Source organism: Oncorhynchus tshawytscha, linkage group LG21 (genome assembly GCF_018296145.1).
Source record: "Oncorhynchus tshawytscha isolate Ot180627B linkage group LG21, Otsh_v2.0, whole genome shotgun sequence".
NCBI classification, from domain to species: Eukaryota; Metazoa; Chordata; class Actinopteri; order Salmoniformes; family Salmonidae; genus Oncorhynchus; species Oncorhynchus tshawytscha.
In genome coordinates this window covers 19,433,375-19,458,734 of record NC_056449.1, presented here as the reverse complement: position 1 = coordinate 19,458,734, position 25,360 = coordinate 19,433,375, and the positions used below count along the sequence as shown (strand labels likewise).

Sequence of the window (25,360 nt, the reverse complement as noted above, 5' to 3'; positions counted from 1 at the left end):
TTCAAATAGCAAACGTAAAACAGTCAAAGTGTTTATGTAATCGCCACCATATTTCCATCTGTCAAAGCAATTTGTTGAGTAAAGTGTTTTCTTAAATTCACTAAGCATGGATTTGTTTTAGATTTTTGCCTTGTGGTGCAATTCGTAGAGTTCATAACATGTCATTTTATTGAATGTCTTTAAAACAAAAGGTCTCCTTTTAAAACAAAACCTCTCACCTTGGCAATAAAAAACGGACAAAATAACTGACAAAATAACTGGTGTATAAAAAGCCAGCGGCTTTTTCATCTTTACTCAACACTTTTATTAGATAAATGATTTTCAACGAAGAGGGAATGACAAAAAACAGACTTTTCCATTGCTCGGTAATCAGCTTTTTTTTTTTGTCAATTCCGTAAGTTATTGGGTGAGCAAGAGAAAGCGGCTTGGAGTTAACACTGTATAAAAAAGGCTTGGCCCTCAGCACACAATATTATCTATCTAGAGTGATTGTAAGAAATCATCTTCACCGTTCTTAGCCCGGCACTGAAGGATTTTTACATGAAGAAATGGTTTCCTTGACACTGATCAAGCCTGTTCCTGGACTGAAAAGTGTCATAACATGATGTTATATTTTATTGTAGAATTATTCTAAAAAATTAGCAATAAACCTTGTTACTCACACATTGACAACAACAGTAAAACACACCAAAGGACATCCATGGTAGATACTGAATGGACATATTCCACTCTTCCCATTATCTGGAAATACAAAACTTCTTAAACAATTCACATGTCGAACACATATAATTCTCTCTGTAGATAATTCAATAAATGGTAATTAAGTCTTTAGTGGTATACAGTATATCAATTTTTTCGTATTCGTTAACAACATTCATCTACATTCACAACTATTTCAATCCATTCCAAAGGGAGGGGAGTGGGAATGTCACTGAAGGTGTCAAAGAAAGAAATTAGCCAAAATACTTTTCACATAGTCACACAGTTTTTACTTTTGAGGCTTGTATGAGAAATCTACATTGCAATTTAGAATTTAAGAGACAACATACCAGAAAAGGGAATATCCGCTGTGCTTCTTTTAACATGCCCCTGAAATGCATGTGCTTACCAACATGGCCTCCCTTCACAAAAACAACAGTTGGTTGATGATCCTTTTAACTTAATTTGTACTGTCAGACATTTTAGAGGAATCATAGCACTTAAAACCAGACAAAATGGAGGGAATCCAAACAAAGATGGCTACCACATGTGGAATGGGGATGGGAATAGAAAGTGGCCCCTATAGACCGTACTTTTGGAGTAGTTCGGACTGCCACTGCCTCTTGCGCTCAGGGAAAGCCTGTGGGATTTTGATGTTGTTAAAGTCCTGGATGCACTGCTTCATCTCTTCCTCTGCACTGGGTCTTTCCGTGTTCTTCTTCCTACTCAGGCCACCCTCACGCCCCATCAGCGACTGGAAGAGCTCGCTGTTGCGTCGCTTATCCGGCAGCTGCATCCACTGCACTGACGAGCCCTTCTTGGAGGGTCGCCCCAGGGTGAGTGTGCTGGGCTGCCGGGAGACGGACTGGAGGGCTCCACAGGGGGCCACGGATCCCCCGCCGCCTCCCCCACCCAGGTTGGGACCATCCTGGGGTGAGGTGGCCTCGGAGTGGGTCTCGGAGCTGGAGGTGGAGAGCTCGTTGAGGGACGTGCCGCTCTCGCTGCCCTTGTCAGTGCCCAGTTTGTCCTGCTTGCGCTCCTCACAGTCTTGCTTGGGGGAGACGGTCTTCAATGCCGGCCCTGCCAAACAAACAGCAGAGAAACAAGGTCAGTCACATCTTGAGACACCGAGTGGGAGCACATGTGTATGACATGCTGCTGTTTTCCCCTAATTTCTCCATGAGTGCCCACAGCTTTTCCACTTATTTGAACTATTACAATACAGTAGAATACAATACAGTACATGCACACCTGATTCATCTTGTTAATTTGTTGACCAGTTGAATCAGGTGTGCTACAGTATTACTGGAATAGATCAAATAAGTGGAACAGCTGGGGCTAAACCATGATAGGTTAAGGAAACACTGTCAGAAATGCAGCTATCCAAGGTCTTGACTATTTGGCATACATTCTATCTATGCACAATCTTTCATATTTTCCATAAACTACTTAAATCAATGTATGTAAATACTTTTCAGAAAAAAAAAATCTGAGTGAGAGACAAAAATAGTGAGACACAGACATGACTGTACGACGTAGCTAAAAGTATCCCCCAAAATACCTCCGCTGCTATCTGAGAAAAATACATGATTGTACGATGTAGCTGCAGTGTCCCCCATAATACATCCTCTGCTATCTGAGAAACAGACATGATTGTACGATGTAGCTGCAAAGTGTCCCCCATAATACATCCTCTGCTATCTGAGAAAGAGACATGATTGTACAATGTAGCTGCAAAGTGTCCCATGGGGAAAAACAAAACAAACAAAAACATCCTCGATAGATTTCTCCACAAAGTAGTAGTCGTTATGCGGGACACTTTTCACCACTTTAGTGGGCTTTTGTGTTGGCTATCTTAAATCTTCCAGTCTTGCATTGTAAGAACATGAGATAACATGTGCCCATTCTTCCACTAATATTCTCATGTTACATAATTCACCCCCAAGGTAGAACAGTCAGAGTTGGAAACATGACCACAACAGTTAGTCAGGCAACAAGCTAATGTAATGAGAAATGCTCTTAGCTGAGCCAATCTCTCTCCCCCTCTCTCCGCACGCTGCAGACCCAAGGCATTAACAAGAACGGTTACAGTAAGAAGGCTAACGGCTCTCAGCACCCAGCATGAAATCCCTGTCAGTGGAGCACTAAAAAGTGCACCCAAGTGTTAAGTCAGTATGTTAAACTAAAAGGAGTTCAGCTGAGTTGCAAAGCAGTGAGAGCAGTTGACCTTTGCTCCCTGGCTGTGACAAACAGCTTCCTCAGCAACAACTGCTAAAGATTGAACCAGGAACTATGTTCTCCATCATTTGCAGTTACTCTATACTGCATGAATCAATTGATGCATTTTGAAGAAGTCAACCATTGAGGAAGGACCATTGCTTTAAAACCATTGAAGCATAGTACAGTAGATTACAAAATGTTTTTGACCAAAACATCACAGTTGCAGAAAATAATAAATAGATAATGTCACGCAACATTTTCATTGTCAGCTGATTATGCACTGTAATTTACTGTAAAAACATTGAAATACACATTTGTAGAAAATAAATAAATCACTTAAATAACATTGTTGTTTATTTTCCTAAATAGTATCCGAGAGCTGCCCAGTTCTCCGGTTGGCCTGTCAATAAAACACTGCCTCTGAGGGTACCAGGAGTCCATTAGACCTCAGCAAGCACGCCCCTTACTGGGTTCTAAATCAGCTCAGCGTGACATAAGATTTGCCAGCTAGCTGACTACATAAGATGATCCTGGGAGCTAGAAATGAGCCACTCATTAACACTGTTGACTATTGATTGCCATACATAACCATACATACTTACTGCTTGTTAATGTGTTATAGGCCCCCAATGTAAACATCCATAAAGTCTTTATAACAGTTTTATAAGACATACCAGCATTTGACAACAGATGTGCCTGTCATCTATAGCACACATCATAACAAGCTTCATAACATCTTTTGCCATTGTTCATAATATTAATTCCAGCCTATGGCAGATAAATGTCTTATGTTGCTGCTATAAAGGCTTTATGAATGCATACATAGGCGGCCTATAAATCTCTGGTCCCACTTTGAAGGACGTTCAGCTTATAAAGGCTTCATAAAGCCTTCCTAAGCACTACATAAATGTGTTGCAAAGCATCTATAACTGTATGTCACGCTTTATAAAGGGTTCATAGTCACATGACACCTAATCTCATTCCCAGACACTTCTGCCCAAATGCGCAGAAGGTCTGGTTGACCAACACATCAAACAAGGTCTTCATGAGTTAGGGTTAGGTTTAAAATAACATTTTAAGAAGATAAATTGTTGAAGTGGGCAGGGTTTAGCAATAATTATGACTTTTTGACTGTGTTAAGTAGTGACAATGACAAATACTTTACTCAGTAAGGTCACTCCTACAGAATTCAATGGTCACTCTCACTATGGTCAACTTTGAATGGTTGATATCCAAGGCTTATAGTATATACTGTGTGTGCAATAGCCTGGAGACAACGTTACACCAAGAAACACTTACCTTGATGAAGGCCCCTAATCTAAAATAATTTGTAAGTGTCTTTCTTCTGGAACCAAGTTACATGTTCCTCAGCACACAAACATGCACAAAACAAAAATGAGCCATACTATGCACTACTGGACCCAGTCAGGTCTTTGACAACAATATAACGAGCCCTACCATGGAGTGTTGGACCCAGTCAGGTCTTTGACACAACAATATAAGAAGCCACAACGTGGGGTCCTGGACCCAGTCAGGTCTTTGACACAACAATATAACAAGCCACACCGTGGGGTCCTGGACCCAGTCAGGTCTTTGACACAACAATATAAGAAGCCACACCGTGGGGTCCTGGACCCAGTCAGATCTTTGACACAACAATATAACAAGCCACACCGTGGGGTCCTGGACCCAGTCAGGTCTTTGACACAACAATATAAGAAGCCATACCGTGGGGTCCTGGACCCAGTCAGGTCTTTGACACAACAATATAACAAGCCACACCGTGGGGTCCTGGACCCAGTCAGGTCTTTGACACAACAATATAAGAAGCCACACCGTGGGGTCCTGGACCCAGTCAGATCTTTGACACAACAATATAACAAGCCACACCGTGGGGTCCTGGACCCAGTCAGGTCTTTGACACAACAATATAAGAAGCCATACCGTGGGGTCCTGGACCCAGTCAGGTCTTTGACACAACAATATAACAAGCCACACCGTGGGGTCCTGGACCCAGTCAGGTCTTTGACACAACAATATAACAAGCCACACCGTGGGGTCCTGGACCCAGTCAGGTCTTTGACACAACAATGTAAGAAGCCATACCGTGGGGTCCTGGGCTCAGACAGGTCTTTGACACATTCACCCACTCCCCCGCTGAAAGATCAGCCACAAACTGTTGGCACCATTGTTAACGGGTTGTAATCAAGCCCTGGTCTCCAGCATGGGAACAGCAGAGGAATACCTGGTGAGGTAGTCTCAGATTGGACTGTTCAAATCATCTTGGTTCTGAAACACACACACACACTTTGCAGGTCCGTCAACCCATCTAAATACCTCTCACACACTACAGTAACCTGTTGATCATGAGAGAACCTTCAGAAATCAGCACAACGCTAAAAGCCTATTTATCGACACTTTGTGGTGTCCATTAATACTTTGTTTGAAATTAGACACATTCGGTCATTCATAACACATCCATAAAGATTCTATATCACGTGGCACTGTGCTTACTATAAAGTCTAAAGGAATTATCATTAACTGCTCAAATAAATAAATATTAAAGACCAGTTTAAACCATATTTCCTTTTATTTCTTTTTTAAACAATACAAATACATTAAGTTTTAAAAAGTCCAGCAATGCAATTACATTGAATATTACACTGTGAATAGTGTAGCTTGTCCCTGAGCTGGCTGACAATTGGTTCTTGCTTCTCTGCCTGCTGGAGGTACTGCATGTTGGTTCCAACCTAACAACAAAGAAAGTTGTCAGACCTGTTAGCTAGCTAGCAATTGCTGTGAAGTCACCGAAATTATTTGATCTAACGATTGAGGTAGCTTTGTAATCTAACTCAACACATATAAATACTACAAAATAATTTAAATTACAACAAATAAAGGTTTATTTACTAGTTTGTCACTGTCCAGTGGCACCACAAGTGGGCATTTGATTTGCCAACTCATTATATGTGAGCTTACTGCGCTATCGAAACACCGCTAACCAAACAGGGCATGCACACTGAAACAAAGGCAGCTACAAGCAACGTTTCTTAGATTTTTCCCAGACCTCAAAAGTGGTCACCTGTTTTGATTTAAGCATTGCTGTGAACACAGAAATTCCAAGAAAATCCAAATATGTTGTTTTTCTATTTAAAAAAAGTGTGAAAAAAATGGGACAAACTGAAAATCCGAAACCTGGAAAAACAAAAGCAGAATATGGGAAAAAAGGGAATTATGCAAAAGATAAATACCGATTTTAAAGGGCCCTACCAATGTTTTTTTGCTGTGCATGACTGCACTTTAGAGTGTGTGTCAAACTGCCGCGCAGCACTTTGTTGTAAGTTGAGGTCAAGTCCAATATTGACTATGGACCCAAGAGGGAAAGAGGTTGGGCCAACCTAGAAAGGGTTTAGAGTAATACAATTACATTTATCCAAATCGACTTACAGTCAAGGGTGCATACATTTTTACACATGGGTGGTCCCGGGAATCTAACCCAATATCCTGGTATTGCAATGCTTTACCAAGATGCATGACAAGGTAATAAATGCTTTGTGAAGCATCAGTTTAATATGATTTATAAAGCCTTTATTAAGCAGTGGGTTATGTCACATTTGACATTGATGGTTATGTCACACATTTATTCCACATTTATAGAGCATGACCTACTGCACGGTTATAGATGCTTTGTAACACATTCATGTACCACTTATGAAGGCTTCATGAAGCGTTTAAAAGCTGAACGTCATTTAAAGCTGAACCAAATCTCGTAATGGTTACCAAAGCTTCATACTGTTGCGGCAGTTAATGACTCCCACCAATTTAACACAGTCAAAGATGATTGACAGTAAGATGTGAGAGAGATGGATGGTTATCTGGCTGCAGCTTTCATTTTATAGGATGTTGTCAATCATGAGTCTCTGAGATTGCCTATCAGAACATAACATCAGGTGGGCAGGCCTAGCTATTTCATCAACTGGATTCTTCTGCTGAAGCTGTTGCTATGGTCAAACGAGGAGTTTATTAGGCAAATGTCATCAGAGCTGGGCTAAAAATCAATCACATTTTCACAGCAGGAAAATAGAAATGTTACTGAGCCTCATTTAGCTAATTAGCTTAATTGTGATAAATTAGAGCATGTTTATGAGGTGAAATAACTAATGCTGACAGTGAAAGGGTGTCTTTTTGTAGCATAGGTATTTTGTGATGTCCCACAGAGCAGGTTTGTTGTAGAATGGTTTTGATTAAATACAACTCCTGGTTTTATAGCATCAGAACATGAGGCAGCATTTCAGCAAAGCCAATTATGTCTGTGTACAGTATGTCTCAAATATTAAACATACAGAGATAACGCTACTACACCCCGCTACCCACTGCACATCTAAACAAAAACAACAACAATTATCTACATAAACAACAGCAGCGGTGGCTTGTGTTCAAATGTCAGCCACCCTTGGGGTTTGTGTGGGTCACAGCATGCCCATATTAGAAAACACATGCAGGCTGCGAATCACTGATTTACCTCAAAGGCATCGTAATGCAAAGGCTTCCAATTTGGTTTACTATCTCACTAATAGGAACAGCAGCCCAGCTCCCAGGGACGCCACACATCATGGAATCCTGAGTGACTACAATTCACAAAGACTGCCTCTGCCACAGAAACGCATGACATAGTATTTAGATCCTAGATCACTCATCCCACAATGTAGTTTCTTTGTGTGGAGAGAGAGATGTTTCTACCTCAAGAAAAACTGGGAATTACAGCTCTCTTTTTCTCTGATACACACGCTAATACAGGGGCTTTCTCCCAAAAAAATGACTGTGGATTAAATTGTATCACAAGAACATAGAGGTAACTACCAAAATAAAGGGAACACCAAGTGTCTTAATAGGGTGTTCGGCTACCACGAGCTGCCAGAACAGCTTCAATGAGCCTTGGCAAAGATTCTACAAGTGGCCTTAAACCATGCCAGGAAATGCACCCCATTCCATAACATATACTTTGTATCCTTAATTTACTCAGGTCTTTCCTTTATCTTGGCAGTCAGCAGTATGCCTACAGTTGAGAAGGCTGCAATTTGGGAAGTAGGCAAGCCAAATATAGAACAGCTTGCTGTGTTGTGGCTATAGAGATATAATCCATAGAAGGATTTGTAACCTCTTACCCTGGCACTTTGACTGTTAAACTCATGGGTACACGAGCAATGCCTGCCAGTCTTGATTTGAACGGGACCTTCCATCTATGGATTATATTTGTATGGTCGGTTGTGGCTGCAGTTTTCCTTTTGTACATTTCTAAATACAATTGTGTGAAAAACCTAGTTTTAAAAGCAAATGCTGCTGAATAGATAAGACTAATAATCAAACCAATGGAATATGCAGGGTTGGGGAGTAATGGATTACATGTAATGGAATGCAACAAAACGGTAACTGTAATCCGTTAAATTACCAGCAAAAATATTGTAATCAGATTACAGATACTTTTTAAAAACTAGATGATTACTTTGAGGATTACTTTTAAATTCCGATTTTTAAAAATTATTATCCTTCTCTGTTTTCTCAATGACATTCAAATCAGCATTCAAAAAGGTGCAAGTTTAAGTTTGTTCCACCTGAGCGAGTCTGACCACAAGTCAGGGGCCACTATGATGACACACCAAATGTGTTTGATGGATCACAGGACAAGAGCAGGTATAGGTTTTTGTAGGCTACAGTCCAAGCTATGTCTTCCAATGGTGCGACTGCTGTCGGCATCCAAAGATTATCCAACTTGAATAAACACTTAGAGGTAAGGATGACAGCAGTGGTTTAGTCTACGGCGACAGGGATATCACTTATTATTGATATCTACATTAATGTGCATTAATGTGAATCACACTGCTGATCTTTCATTTTGCTTTTTGCGCCTTACAGATAGTGGTTGTAATCTAAAAGTAACGGAATGTAATCAGATTACGTTACTGAGTTTGGGTAATCCAAAAATTACGTAACCAATTACAATTTTGGACAGGTAACTGTAACGAATTACGTTTATAAAGTAACCTACCCAACCCTGCCCATATGTGGAAATCCTACAAACGCATCTGCTCAACTATAGCCTATGGCACATGGTTAATCTCTCTCTCTCTTTCAGCAATTTTTAAATTGAATCGAATCGTTGCCAGATTTGGTTTTACCGTCTTTCTCTGCTCTCACTGGTACCAACGGGAAAATAATACAATAGACTGCAGAGAGGGTCAGTCGATGTAGAACATTCCCTGGGCCTTTAAAAAAGCAGAGAATGTTCTGTCCCACTGTCTCCCATCTGATTTGAAAATAGAGCATAAATAACTTACTCTCAATGCTTAGACAACTAAAGTCAAGCTAATAGAGTGTCCAGTAGAGATAGAGAGCCAGTACATCAGAGGAGAAAATGCAACTCCATTAGACAAATAGCATGTCATAAGAGGAGTAAGGCCCTCCCTTTGAGTTCTTCTTCAACTCTTCCATCTTGTTCGACAAAGGCTTCGTCAGAAATGGCACCCTATGCCCTATGTGTAGCCCATAGGGCCCCTGTCAAAAGTAGTCCACTATGTAGGGAATAGGAAGCCATTTGGGTGACAGACAAAACTATCCCTTCAGAAAATGTGCCTTCCTCGCTTTTCAATAGGGACAAGTGGAGTTCAGGTGAATAGAGCATTCAAGGTTTACTACCTCACTAAGAGAAAGCCTCTATTACTGTACAGCCAAGCAGTCATCAATGGTCTTTTGTGTGGGATGGTTCTTGAAGGGTCTTGGCACACTCTCTGAAGCAGATGGTAGTCTATCTCGATAAGGCTTAGGGATGCTGTTCAATCAAAACCACATTACAGTATTAAATCGGGAACATAGAGTGTTAACATACCTTCATATAACTCAAATAAAAATGCAGAATGGTTTGTGGTACTGTAATTAATAGCAAGTAGACCACTCTACGGTAGATGTTCCAGTTTTCTGAATAAGAGTAGTATGTGCATAGGCAGGAGTGTTATTGGATAGCAGCTATTTTGATTAAAGTTTTTATTAAATTATTGTTTTACCTACTGGCTACTGTAGTTGAAGGCACCTCTGGATAAGAGCATCTGCTAAATGACTGAAGTGTAAAATAAAATATAGTGCATGTAATCAAAGACGCATAGATATTTCTATAGCAGGTTTGATAAAACTCAGCCATAAGAATAATATTTTGGGCCAACTGACACATTTTAGCTACTTCTGTAACACTTGATATGTTTGCATACGGCTTTCCTAACACTGTCAATAAGGTAACACAACACCTTGGTAAAGCTTGCATAACACATAGTAAAACCTAATAACACTACCACAACCAATGAAAACAATTATTCAACTGTATATTTAGTCTTATGCTTTAGGACATAGGGTTATCTTAATAGGAAAGGACAGCTGTCATGTCAATCAGAACAGTGTTACAGCAATATGTACAAAACCACACCTAAATCAAAGTGTCCGAGATTCACATCCAAGGACAAACTGGCGATCTACTATTGAACTGAGTCCAATCTCAACCCTCCCAATAAAGGATCTTGTTTCCTATAGCTCTCCCATATAACTCCCTGCTGAGTCTTCGTGTTTCAGATCGATTCTCTGGGACAGTCTTTGTCAGGGCTGCACAATAATCATTGAGCCCTGGGGACAGTGGAGACAGGCTAACCAGGTGGGTATCAGTCAGTATTGAAATAGGACAACTGATGCCACCGCCCTTCTCCGATGACATTGGGACATTGAGAATGTAAAGGACCTAAAAATAAAATGGTAGGCCAATTTGTTTTGTAACTTTGAGGAACAGCACTGACTCAGCTAATTATGGGCCAAAGGTAGATAAAAGGTTGGTGAAAGGTTTGATAATCACATAAGTACAATAATACAAGTCAGTGATTCATAGTACAGATGTAGGATCTTAATTTGATCCCTTTTGTTACTGCAAATTTTACTGCACAGCGGGAAATGGAAACTTGAAGTATATTCTAGGTTTAAAAAGTCTTCTAAAGATTGTAATTTCCACTTTAAAATGTCATGCTTGATTTGAATATAATGCATATAATACTTGATTTGCATATAATGACAGCATGATTCCTTGGTTAAGAAGCACTTGACACTTTAAAAACCTTTCAGACCAGCTTCTACAAATGGACACCGTATCCAAAAATAGCCCCGGTGACAAGTGAGATATGCGAGAAAGCACACCAACGGCTAAGCAAGACATCTATTATCTAATCAAGTGTTGAACAAATCATTATATAAGTGCTCCCGATAACGCTTCATTGAGTGCACAGCCAAGAAATGGAGGCAAATTACAGTACTTGTAGATGTGCGCTAAGAATGAAAGGTGCAATTATGTTGAAAAGCCAGTGGTGAATCTTAATAAGAAGGTAGGAAAGCTGAATGCTCTCAGAACAACAGTTGGCCATCCTGAGAGATGTAAAAAAAATAATAATAATAATCTCTCAAGCAAATAGTGAAGTGAAAAAGGAAAAGCACATCATTTGAATGCAATTCCCTATTCGACACTGGCCAGCAGCAGACACCCCTGCAGCCCACTGCTGGCTTGACTCTGAAGGTAAGCAGGGTTCGATCCTGGTCGGTCCCTGGATGCTGCTGGAACTAGTGTTGGAGGGCCAGTAGAAGGCACTCTTTCCTCAGATAAAAAAAAGATCACAATGTCCCAGGGCAGTGATTGGGGACATTGCCCTGTGTAGGGTGTTGTCTTTCAGATGGGAAGTTAAAGGAGTGTCCTGACTCTCTTTGGTCACTAAAGATCCCATGGCACTTAACGTAAGAGTATGAGCGTTAACCACTGGCTAAATTCCCAATCTGACCCTCATACCATCATGGCTACCTAATCATCCCCAGCTTCCAATTAGCTTATTCATCTCCCCTCTTCTCCCCAGTAACTATTCCCTAGGTCGTTGCTGTAAATGAGAATGGGTTCTCAGTCAACTGAGGGTAAAATATGGGTTAAAATAAATAAAAACATTGCGTTTGAGATTTGGGATGAAGTGAATGTTTTGAAAGAAATATTGTGGATAATATATCACAGTAATTACATTTGCGTAATGGTTGAAATAAAGAGATATGACATGAAAAAATTGTAGATTGTAGATTGTAGATAACAGACTTCTATAGCAGGAATAAAGAACACAAATATAGAGATATAATGATTTTAAAGATGGTCAGAATGTTCAGTCCACCTGACTAATTCATTGAATAGAGGCAAAGTATCAAAAGGGAAAGCAGAGGCCTCATCAAGAGACTGAAACAATGGAGCAGGTTTTGGCCTTTGTCAAGTGAAAAGGGATTTGAGAAAAGAAGGAGTTGAGTGTGATACCAATCTATAATTGAAATGCAGGTCTTCCTATCTCTCAGCGGGTGAGTTGGGGAAAGAAAGGAAGTGTATGGAATAAAAAAAACAGATGAAGATTCTGTAGCAGTGATGGCCATGGGGAAATGGCTTTAGCCTAAACAGAGACAGAGCAGGAGCATGGCCAAGCCTTAGGGCACAACATACAGGTTGTTTCTGTACTTCAGCACGATAGACATTATGTTGAATACATGTCTTTCAGTGAAGACTGGTGTATTGAGGAAGAGGAGGATGGTTTTATCCTCCTATTTGAGCATTTGAATTTCACTTGCAGTACATTCTCAGCAGGGTGTTTCCAGACAGGTAGGTGGCAGTTAACTTTTTAAGTACTATGGTCCAACATTTATCTTACACAGATTAAAGACTAAAGCCGCCTGTAATCTGTAAATCAATGTGCATATGTACTCTGTAGTAGCAATGGCTATCGAAACAAGTTCAAATCCTGCTAGTAAACATCCAATTCCAATGAAAGCACTAAGCACTAATGTGTTCACGCATAGGCTCACAACCTGTGTTGTAGTGGAAGTCTGGGGGAGCAGATGGCCTCACAAGCTAGTATTCTCTCTGGGGGCAAAACAATGTCCTAGAAATAATGCACATGGAAATGGTGTAAACATATTGTGTTCACTCATGCTTCCCTCTCCTAATCTTGCACATGGAACATCCCCATCTGTGTCCATTTTCATGGTCCGGTAGAGTCCACAATGACTCTACTACTTGGTCATGACTACTTAAATTCCTGGTGTCTATCTGGACTTAAACGACAGTCAAAGTGGCTGCCGCCACTGTCATTATCTTTCAGGCGTGTTATCGGACAGCTTTCTGCCTAATTAATGAGACTTTGGCGGATAAAGACCATCGTAGTCCACTGGCATTTGCTTGATAAAAATCTCCAGCGCTTAAAATTAGAATTTGGTATTTCGTTGTTCAGCAAAATGGCAGCTCCGACACTTGTTTTGGTATGCAGCTAAGAACTCTCCTGTTGTTCTCTCTCTCAATTCCATGGTATAAACGATCCTATTGTTCTCCTTCTCTCTTTCAAGGACAATTCCAAAGGACAACAATAGCTAATCAAATGAGCTGTTGGGAATTGGGATTATTTGTTTTGCATGGAGAATCAACTACCTGTCTCAGCGCCTACCCTGAATGCTTATCTAAATTAATGAAAGGGATTGCAAGCCTTATTTAGTTGAGAAACCGCATTGCCACACAAAGCAGGAAAAACCCTGTAGGTTTGTTATCTACAGAAGACGGCCAAATAATCTCATTCAACGCTTGGGAGAATGCATCATTCACTTCGCAATGTTGATGAGCGGGGGAAATGGTGTGAAGTTTAGGGAGTGAGCGAACGGAAGAGAAAGCCAACTTCCCACCCGGTGGCCTGCCCGCCTGTCACCTGACCTCCGACGAAATCCATCATTTGGCTAGTCGTGCCGGGAGTCCCACCACATTTGTCATTGTCCCAGGGTTGCATCTGTGACATTTAAACGATTACCCTCTCAATCAATAACGGTTATGTTGAAGAATGTCACTGCATAAAACAACCTTCTCTGTCATGCCTCTAGGTCGGTGTTTGTTGGCGTTTTGCTTGGCATGGCAGAAAAAAAATGAGTATCAAAATAAAATCTGCATGCAAATCGTACTGTGTCACAACAGTTCTAGGATGCGCTCTGCAAAACTCAGACCATAAGGCAATAGATTAACATTTTGGTTTTCCGTTTGTCTTAAATCGACATAACAGTCCAAAATCACAGTTTGTAAGATGCTTTTAGACCCCAAAAGTAGTCTGCTGTCATGATGAACCCAGGTCCCACGCCATCGTGATGAACCCAGGTCCCACGCCATCGTGATGAACCCAGGTCCCACGCCATCGTGATGAACCCAGGTCCCACGCCATCGTGATGAACCCAGGTCCCACGCCATCGTGATGAACCCAGGTCCCACGCCATCGTGATGAACCCAGGTCCCACGCCATCGTGATGAACCCAGGTCCCACGCCATCGTGATGAACCCAGGTCCCACGCCATCGTGATGAACCCAGGTTCCACGCCATCGTGATGAACCCAGGTTCCACGCCATCATGATGAACCCAGGTCCCATGCCATCATGATGAACCCAGGTCCCATGCCATCATGATGAACCCAGGTCCCATGCCATCATGACGAACCCACATCATCATGACGAACCCACGTCACACACCATCATGACGAACCCACGTCACACACCATCATGACGAACCCACGTCACACACCATCGTGACGAACCCACGTCACACACCATCGTGACGAACCCAGGTCCCACGCCATCGTGACGAACCCACGTCCCACGTCATCGTGACGAACCCACGTCCCACGTCATCGTGACGAACCCAGGTCCCACGCCATCGTGACGAACCCACGTCCCACGCCATCGTGACGAACCCACGTCCCACGTCATCGTGACGAACCCACGTCCCACGTCATCGTGACGAACCCACGTCCCACGTCATCGTGACGAACCCACGTCCCACGTCATCGTGACGAACCCACGTCCCACACCATCATGATGAACCCAGGTCTCACACCATCATGATGAACCCAGGTCTCACACCATCATGATGAACCCACGTCTCACACCATCATGATGAACCCACGTCCCACACCATCAATAGTGTAGATGCAGCTATGCACCAAATAAAATCTGGAGATATGTGGTGCTCATCTTTTCCATTGATTTGGGGATTGAGCATATAGCTGAATCAACACAACACATGGCCTGGAACGTGGGCTTCTCAAAATGTTTCAGGTCTGAAAACATCTGGTGCATCATTCCTCCTTTAACTGACATCTCTGATGTGAGGGAATTATTTTCTCTTCTTGTTGGAACTTTGCTAGCAGACTCTTCAGGACTATGAATCAAACAAGAACTCTAACCACCCAAACTGTATTGAAAATAAATGTGTTGAAGACATATCAATGATAAAATGTAGGACATTAATATAGCTGAAGAACATAGGCCTAATGTGCAGTACATATTTGAGAACAGATTTGAGAACTGTTCGCAGTGTGCAGTATATGTAGGGCTGTAGATAACAATGGCCTGTGATAGGGACCGACTAGGGGTTTTCACTCCCTGTATGTCCCTGGCAAAGATGTTTACCTCCTTAGAAGTAATTGAACATGATGATTTGTTGAGCAAAAGTGTGTGTGTGTGTTCGTACGTGCAAGGTCTCTGTGAGATAGCAGCTAGTGTATGAGGAAAATCTACAACCAAATAAAGGGGAGCTAGACTAAACGGTTATGTCTGCAAAAAGATGATCCTAAGATAATGGTCTTTAAAATTCCAAACCCTCATTGGTTTGAATGGTGTCAGCTATTTTTATCTATTATTATTTTGACCTTAATAACATCAATTGGGGTATTTAAAGTACTATATAGGTAGAGAACATAGAACAGAACGAGGCTGTCAGTTACTAAATGTTGACAAAAATGCAGATAGAACCTTATAGAACCAAGCTCTTGAAAAGGCTATGCGTTTTATCTAAGAATACAATGTCAAGAATAAGTTTGCATTATGCTGGAGCATGGAACATGATTCAAAAGAAAACAATATGGCACAAATATTGCAATACTGCACACAAAATATTGCACAATTTCACATATGTATTCTAGTTTATTGCCAACGTTTCTGTCTATTGACCTTCTTCAGATCAGAGACATTGGCAATCAATATTTTTGGTCTGAGAAACAAATTGTGAAATTGCTAAACCATAACAGCATGTATAATGTATTAATGCATGGTAAGGTGCATGGAAAGGGACATGGTAAGGGTCATGGTAAGGGTCATGGTAAGGGGAATAGTAAGGGACATGGCAAGAGTCATGGTAAGGGGCATGGTAAGGGTCATGGTAAGGGTCATGGTAAGGGTCATGGTAAGGGGCATGGTAAGGGGAATAGTAAGGGACATGGCAAGAGTCATGGTAAGGGGCATGGTAAGAGTCATGGTAAGGGTCATGGTAAGGGGCATGGTAAGGGGCATGGTAAGGGGCATGGTAAGGGGAATAGTAAGGTGTTGCAGTCTGGTTCAGGAATAAAGGTTACAAGTCTATAATGCCTGAGTTGGGATGGATGTTTCAGTGTTGGAAAAAGCTTTCTTATTGAATGCTTTCAAGTCTGGTAAATGCTAAACTTAATGGTTTGAAAAATGTAAAGCTTTTAAAGCGATACTGCGATATTCTGGCAATTAAGCTTTTCTACTTACCTAGACTCAGATGAACTCTTGGATACTATTTGTATGTCTCTGGGTGCAGTACAAAGGAAGGTAGAGGTAGTTACACAAGGCAATGCTGACTAGTGTTAGCGAATGGACGTCTACAGGTACGGTGGGGTAAGCTAGAGGCTAGGTTGCCAGAATCTCGCAGTATCTCTTTAACATGGTTAAATGGAGCTGTTCGACATCATGGTCAATGCTTCCTAGTTTAATTTTAAAACAAAACATGAAGAAGACCTGCTCTTTCCACATAGACTGACCAGGTGAAAGCTATGATCCCTAATTGATGTCACTTGTTAAATCCACTCCAATCAGAGTAGATGAAGGGGAGGAGACAGGTTAAAGAAGGATTTTTAAGCCTTGAGACAATTGAGACATGGGTTGTGTATGTGTGCCATTCAAAGGGTGAATGGGCAAGACAAAATATTTAAATGCCTTTTAACAGGGTATGGTGGTAGGTGAACGGCACACTGGTTTGTGTCAAGAACTGCAATGCTGCTGGGTTTTTCACACTCAACCATTTCCAGTGTGTATCATGAGTGGTCCACCACCCAAAGGACATCCAGCCAACTTGACACAACTGTGGAAACATCAAATCAAATCAAATCAAATTGGAGTCAAAATGGGACAGCATCCCTGTGGGATGCTTTCAACACCTTGTAGAGTCATTGCTCCAATGAATTGAGGCTGTTCTGGTGGCAAAAGGGGGTGCAACTCAATATTAGGAAGGTGTTCTTAATGTTTTGTATGGTCAGAATATATCTTAGACAATATTGTCTCTCTTGTCTTTTTAGACTTTTCTTGCCATTAAATGTCAAGCTGGAAATGGACCAATCACCACCTTTTCCATAAAGTATCTATACAGAGCAAGTTTAGAGCTAATACAGTGCATTAGGAAAGTCTTCAGACTCCTTGACCTTTTCCACATTTTCTTATGTTACAGCCTTATTCTAAAATGGATTAAATTGTTTTTTCAATCTCATCATTCTACACACACCCCATAATGATGACTTAAAAACAGGTTTACTTAAAAACAGGTTTACAACCCTTTACTTAGTACTTTGTTGAAGAAACTTTGCCAGCGTTTACAGCCTCAAGTCTTCTTGGGTATAATGCTACAAGCTTGGCACACCTGTATTTGGGGAGTTTTTTCCATTCACCCACACCTTGTGGGTGGGGGCAATGGTTAAAAAAATGGAAGAAGACTAGTATTTTGTAGTATAATTCCTCATTGTACAGTTTATTGGAATATTTCACAATGTTGCCAAAAATGTTCAAGACTTATTGTTTCCCTTCAATAAAATGCATTCAAAACTACTTTCTGCAAATTTATGCTACTTTCTTAGGCTATACAAGTGATATCTCTTGCTAAAAAATATATGTTTACACCCACACAGTACAGTTAGCAGTAATAATAATAAAGTAGAGGTTTATTATTATTAAAGAAGATAATTATGACAGGTGTGTTGTAATAAAAACGAATGGTGTCCACTGATTATATGCAGTCTTTCTGCATTGTGAAGAGGGAAAACCCAGATATTCACAAAGTTTGTGATGAATGACAGGTTGTTTCTTCATGCAAAATAGATTTGGGGTTTAAAATTCAATTTAGCTGCTTCATTTTAGGGGTTTAGTGTAGGCTGATCATTTTTGATCATCTTCTCCCCCGATTGCTCAGTTTGGCCGGGCGTCCAGCTTTAGGAAGAGTCTTTGTGGTTCCAAACTTCTTCCATTTAAGAATGATAGAGGCCACTGTCACTGCACTGTCAACTGTTGGACCTTATATAGACAGGTGTGTGCCTTTCCAAATTATGTCCAATCATTTGAGTTTACTACAGGTGGACTCCAATCAAGTTATCGAAACATCTCAAGGATGATCAATGGAAACAAGATGCAAATAGGATGCAAACAGGATGTAAATTAGATATCTCAGTTTTTTCAATTTTAGAATAAGGCTGCAACGTAAGAAAATTTTGAAAAAGTCAAGGGGTCTGAATACTTTCCGAATGTACTGTATATCTGTGTTGAATTGGATATTGTAGTATAGAACATTTGAAGCATAAATACGGTATATTCATAATGTGCAAACAAACAATGTGCCTGCACAATTTTTTTTACATGGTTAATATAATATAAATATAATATAAATGATTCATTTTTATTACGTTATTGTTGTAATTTAATATTCTGTAACATGCCACTATGTACCTATAGGCTTATCTAGCATTTTCTTGTCGTGAAAAGTGTATCAAATGATCTTTAGAACAACAACAGAATACAATTAACACACATGTTGAGGAGTTAGCCGATCCTTAAGCATAATAGCAGCTCAATGCTTATACTGTATTCAACAGGGGGAAAATCTGCTTGTTATGGCAGTGATGTTCCAACATCGCACAGGAATAAAAGCTTGATCCCTCATAAATATCAATACAATGCCACGTTGCAGAGAAGCTAATGAATTATGCAAGACCCAAGCAGGATCACACAGGCGGATCACCTTCAGCGGAGAGAAGTGAGAAGTGTGTACAACACTGCCAACACGTCCATCGAGAGGAGGAAAAGTTTAGATGAAAATAACCCAATCGAAACAGCCTCCTCAACCTCTGAGCCAGACAGGCATTTGTCAGCGGCTACCGTTGACCTCGAGTTCCTCGGATGCACTTTTGCTTCGTCACCCCATCCATTACCCCCCTGCATATTCACACCCTCTAGCACTTTCAAAAGTGTTAAACAGTACCATGTGCCTTCACGGGGAATGGGGTAAGATGCATTGATATGTCAGATATGTCGCCCCCCCACCAATGGAGTGTTCTCGCATACTCTACATGTGTTATGTTGGCATCTGTGCTTCCTTCAAAATAAAACACCTCCCATGGAAGATTTTTAGACGATGCCTCTGAGCCCTCTCTGCCATATCTTGGCATGATAGAGCTACTTTTCACAAACTATCTTTTTTATTGAATGTTAGCACCGGTTTGGACTCATTCCCAATTGGTCTATTTCAAAAATGTTACTCCATAAAAAATTCTAACTGTGTATTCTGTTGTAGATGTCATTGATCTTGTACTGACTCCATTGCTTAAAAAGGAAACAAAATAATATCTTGGTGGTGTATTTACAAAACTGAAATATATTCTGTGTTTCTTCATCTCGTTTTAGAATGAACAGACAAAATCAAGCCTCCCCCTCTCCTGTCAAAGCCTTCACGTCCAAAGGGACCAAATTCTTTGTTACCAGCAGGGACATGTGACCGGGAGAGTGAAAAAGGGTGACAAGTCAGGGAGCAAAATGTCTGGAACTGTATACGGTCAATATATAGACTGGCCATTTTGTCTTCATTAACACCTGTGCAGGCATAGAAACACACATGCAGACTCAAAGACACACACACACACACACACACACACACACACACACACACACACACACACACACACACCTATTTGTCATGATTTATTTGTATTGATTAGACTGTTCCAATCCGTTAGGATTTGCCTGACCTTATGCACTTCCTTGGTTGTTTCCCCCCCATTTCATTCCCTATTCCCCAGACACACCTCACACCTCACCCCCAGACACACTATACCAAAACGTTGACTTTTCTACATTTTGTTAAGTTAATTCATCTTATTCTAAAATGTATTAAATTGTTTTTCCCCCCCTCATCAATATACACACAATACCCCATAATGACAAAGCAAAAAATGTTTTTTTATACATTTTTGCGAATGTTTTACAAATTAAAAAACAAAAAAACGTTATTTACATACAGTGGCTTGCAAAAGTATTCACCCCCTTGGCATTTTTTCTATTTTGTTGCCTTAGAACCTGGAATTAAAATAGATTTTTGGGGGGGTTGTATCATTTTATTTACACAACATGGCTACCACTTTGAAGATGCAAAATATTTTATATTGTGGAACAAACCAGAAATAAGACAAAAAAAGTACAATTAAAGCAATTACAGCTACAAATCTCTTGGGGTATGTCTCTATAAGCTTGGCACATCTAGCCACTGGGAGTTTTGCCCGTTATTCAAGGCAAAACTGCTCCAGCTCCTTCAAGTTGGATGGTTTCTGCTGGTGTACAGCAATCTTTAAGTCATACCACAGATTCTCAATTGGATTGAGGTCTGGGCTTTGACTAGGCCATTCCAAGACATTTAAATGTTTCCCATTAAACTACTCGAGTGTTGCTTTAGGAGTATGCTTAAAGTCACTGTCCTGCTGGAAGGTGAACCTCTGTCCCAGTCTCAAATCTCTGGAAGACTAACAGGTTTCTCTCAAGAATTTCCCTGTATTTAGAGCCATCCATCATTCCTTCAAATCTGATCAGCTTCCCAGTCCTTGCCGATGAAACACATCCCCACAGCATGATGCTGCCACCACCATGCTTCACTGTGGGGGATGGTATTCTCGGGGTCATGAGAGGTGTTAGGTTTACACCAGACATAGCGTTTTCCTTGATGGCCAAAAAGCTCAATTTTAGTCTCATCTGACCTTTGTACCTTTTTCCATATGGTTGGGTAGTCTCCCACATGCCTTTTGGCGAACACCAAACATGTTTGCTTATTTTTTTTCTTTAAGCAATACCTTTTTTTCTGGCCACTCTTTCGTAAAGCCCAGCTCTGTGGAGTGTACAGCTTAAAGTGATCATATGGTCAGATACTCCAATGTCCGCTGTGGAGCTTTGTAGCTCCTTCAGGGTTATCTTTGGTCTCTTTGTTGCCTCTCTGATAAATGCCCTCCTTGCCCGGCCTGTGAGTTTTCGTGCGCAGCCCTCTCTTGGCAGGTTTGTTGTGGTGCCATGTTTTTTATCAATGGATTTAGTGGTGTTCCGTGGGATGTTCAAAGTTTCGTATATGTTTTATAACCCAACACTGATTTGTACTTCTACACAACTTTGTCCCTGACCTATTTGGAGAGCTTCATGGTCTCACTTGCTTGGTGGTTCCTCTTGCTTAGTGGTGTTGCAGACTCTGGGACCTTTCAGAACAGGTGTATATATACTGAGATCTTGTGACAGATCATGTGACACTTAATTAAAGCCCACCTGTGTGCAATCTAACTAATTATGTGACTTCTGAAGGTAATTAGTTGCACCAGATCTTATTTAGGGGATTCATAGGGGTGAATATATATACACACACCACTTTTCCGTTTTTTTTTTAATCAAGTACTTTTTTTCATTCCACTTCACCAATTTGGACATTGTTTTTAATGTCCATTACATGAAATCCAAATAAAAATCCATTTAAATTACATGTTGTAATGCAACAAAATAGGAAAAGCTCCAAGGGGGATGAATACTTTTGCAAGTCCCTGTAACTATTCAGACCCTTTGCTATGAGATTCAAAATTGAGCTCAGGTGCATCCTGTTTCCATTGATCATTCTTGAGATGTTTCTACGACTTGATTGGAGTCCACTTGTGGTAATTCAATTGATTGGACATGATTTGGAAAGGCACACACCTGTCTATATAAGGTCCCATGGTTGACAGTGCATGTCAGAGCAAAAGAAAACAAGCCATGAGGTCGAAGGAATTGTCCGTAGAGCTCTGAGACAGGATTGTGTCGAGGCACAGATCTTGGGACAGGTACCAAAACATTTCTGCAGCATTGAAGGTCCCCAAGAACACATTGACCTCCATAATTCTTAAATGGAAAAGTTTGTAACCACCAAGACTCTTCCAAGATATGACCGCAGTCAGGGAGGTGACCATAAACCCGATGGTCACTCTGACAGAGCTCCAGAGTTCCTCTGACCATGAACCTTCCAGCAGGACAACCATCTCTGCAGCACTCCACCAATCAGGCCTTTATGGTTGACTGGCCAGACGGAAGCAACTCCTCACTAAAAGGCACATGACAGCCTGCTTGAAGTTTGCCAAAAGGCACCTAAAGGACTCTCAGATCATGAGAAACAAGATTCTCTGGTCTAATGAAACCAAGATTGAACTCTTTGGCCTGAATGCCAAGCGTCATGTCTGGAGGAAACCTGGCACCATCCCTACAGTGAAGCATGGTGGTGGTGGCAGCATCATACTGTGGGGATGTTTTTCAGTGGCAGGAAGTGATAAACTAGTCAGGATCAAGGGAAAGATGAACAGAGCAAAGTGCAAAGAGATCCTTGATGAAAACCTCCTCCAGGGCTCTCAAGACCTCAGACTGGGGCAAAGATTCACTTTCCAACAGGACAATGACCCTAAGCACACAGCCAAGACAGCGCAGGAGTGGCTTCGGGACAAGTCTCTGAATGTCATTGAGTGGCCCAGCCAGAACCCGGACTTGAACCCGATCGAACATTCCTGGAGATACCTGAATTTAGCTATGCAGCCACGCTCCCCAACCTAACATAGCTTGAGGGGATCTGCAGAGAAGAATGGGAGAATCTCCCCAAATAAAGGTGTGCCAAGCTTGTAACGTCATACCTAAGAAAACTTGAGGCTGTCAAATTGCTGCCAAAGGCGCATCAAAAAAGTACTGATTATAGGGTCTGAATACTTATGTAAACATAATATTTCAGTTTAAAATATTTAATAGATTTACAGAAATTTCTAAAAACCTTTTTTTGCTTGTCATGGGGTATTGTGTATAGATTGATGAGGAGAAAAAAATAACCATTTAATCCATTTCAGAATAAGGTTGTAACGTACCAAAATGTGGAAAAAGTCAAGGGGTCTGAATACTATCCAAATGCTCTGTATCTACAGCCCTCAAGAAGTTTTTGGTCCTTCAATCATTCTTCTTACAATGAAACTGTATGTTACTCTCACACACCTTTCCCTTTAATCTATTCTCTCTTTTACCTACCTGCTGTGATTTGGAAAACATTTCCAACTGATGAGAGAAACAGGGAGGGTGGGGCAGTCCCACATTCTTTACGTAATTTATGAGCTTTATTGAAGAGATAGAACAGTGTTTGAAAGACGGGGAAGGGTGAGTCAAAGGGCAGTGGGCCCGTATTCAAACCCATGCTGACTCTAGCGTCCATGTTTGCCCGGATCAGCGGCCGTCATTGCTGGACCACACAGGAAGGCTATTCTCAAGGAAAGTGCAGAAGCTGGTAATGGGATTACTTTGAACCACAGAGAGAGAAGGCTATTATTTACCTTCAATAGCATGTACAATCCAAGTCAGAAAAGGTAGGCAATTCATTCAATCTTTCCAAATGTAAAGAATAATGTTACACAATACTTCTAAAACCTGAGAAAACATGTTGGACCCACCTATCCAATATGTATGTTAGTGAATGGGTGAGAAGTCACTTACTGAAGAAGATGTACTCCGTGTAGCTGCTCCAGATTTTGTCGTCCCTGTACTGGTTGACAAAAGCGGCTGTTCCCGTGGAGTTACACGCCACCATTGTAAAGCCCACCTCAGAAAGCCGGTCAAATGCCTGCTCCAGGTAGGTGAACTTGAGGTAAAACCGCGAAGTGTACTTCTCCGGCGGCCTGTCGGGGTCACGGCTCTCGTTCAGTGTTTCCCCAAACACCTCTTTGGCCAGGGCGATGCGTCCGCACACCATGATCCGTGCCACGCGTCGGAACTTGGCGTCGGCTTGGTTGTCTCGCACTGTAGTGTAGGAGCCCCTATAGCCGATGGTGATGAACCCTGACCTCTTGTCTGAGGAAGTCGAGGTTCGACCTGTGGGGTACTCGCTGCTTTGCGAGCTCTCCTCGATGTCGCTGTGGCAGCCCTCATCGTTCATGGAGCCCTGCTTGGAACCTACGCGGGGCCCCAGGAGGCGCAGCAGCTCGCCCAGCTGGAAGTGCTCAGCCTCCCGCTGCAGACGCTCGCGCTCGGGAAAGTGATCGGGCAGCACTAGCTGGCGGTCTCGCAGGAAGTCCAGCACGTAGCGGAACAGGAAGCCATCGCGGTCGATGAAGAATCGACCTCGGCTGTCCCTCGGCAGCTCCCGCGGTGGGCACCGGGCGAACATGGCGTGCAGGGTGGTGTCGGGCACACTGACCAGGGTAGAGCGCTTGGTGACGTACACCTGGCCACCCACATTTAGCTCCACCACCTCTGGGGTCGGGGGCGGGGCCGGGGCGGACACCTCGCTGATGGGCAGAATGGTTTCCTTCATGGCCATGGTCCCGTAGTTCCACCAGGTTATAGAGCAAAATCAAACACCTCCCCTTCCAAACTCATTAAGGTATAGATCCTCTCAAACAAGCTCAGTGAAGAGCAAGAGAAGAAAAGGTCCCAATAGAATCAACAGCGGTCACCAAGGAGTTCACAGCATAGCCGGTGCTGAAGTTTGAAAGAGACAGAGGACTACATCCCTGCTGTTAGAATTAGCTGAGGAGAGAGAGAGAGAGAGAGAGAGAGAGAGAGAGAGAGAGAGAGAGAGAGAGAGAGAGAGAGAGAGAGAGAGAGAGAGAGAGAGAAAGAGAGAAAAGATGGAGACAGTGCATCCGTTCCCCCAGCCACTGTCACCTCACTAATGGAGAGAGCAAATGCCAGGAGAGAGCGATAGAGGAGAAAAAAATCCCTCTGAGCGACTCCCAGCATCATTTGTCCAGAGTCTGGGGGAAACCATGATGACATAATCCTCTGTGTGAAAGGGGAGGTGCTGCAGTTCCAGCCTTTTAAAGGGGCAGTATTATAAATATTTATACAATACAATATTACCTAACTTCATATAATCTTAAAGTCTGAAGATGATCTGGAAACAAAAAGTATATAAAAAAAATATTATATACAGATACAAACATTCAGACATTAATGAATCCCAGCATTTTAGAATGTTGATTCCAGAATAGTGTCATTGACAAATTGACATATGTT

The 25,360-nt window shown here is 41.7% G+C and overlaps 1 protein-coding gene across 2 annotated transcripts; it reads right to left on the bottom strand.

Moving 5' to 3' along the window:
• Positions 1 to 340: 340 nt before the first annotated feature.
• On the bottom strand, positions 341 to 25,097 carry LOC112221073 (BTB/POZ domain-containing protein KCTD8-like). Of its 2 annotated transcripts, none has more exons than XM_024383165.2 (2): positions 23,840 to 25,097; positions 341 to 1,779 (listed from the first exon to the last, which is right to left on the bottom strand). In XM_024383165.2, exons 1-2 carry the CDS (start codon positions 24,660 to 24,662, stop codon positions 1,280 to 1,282), a joined length of 1,323 nt encoding a protein of 440 aa, XP_024238933.1. In that variant the 5' UTR covers positions 24,663 to 25,097; the 3' UTR covers positions 341 to 1,279. The 2 variants fall into 2 exon arrangements, 1 of the variants encoding a protein (XP_024238933.1); XR_002948971.2 differs by lacking the exon at positions 23,840 to 25,097 and adding an exon at positions 16,556 to 16,843 and having other exon boundaries at positions 1,693 to 1,779.
• Positions 25,098 to 25,360: the final 263 nt, after the last annotated feature.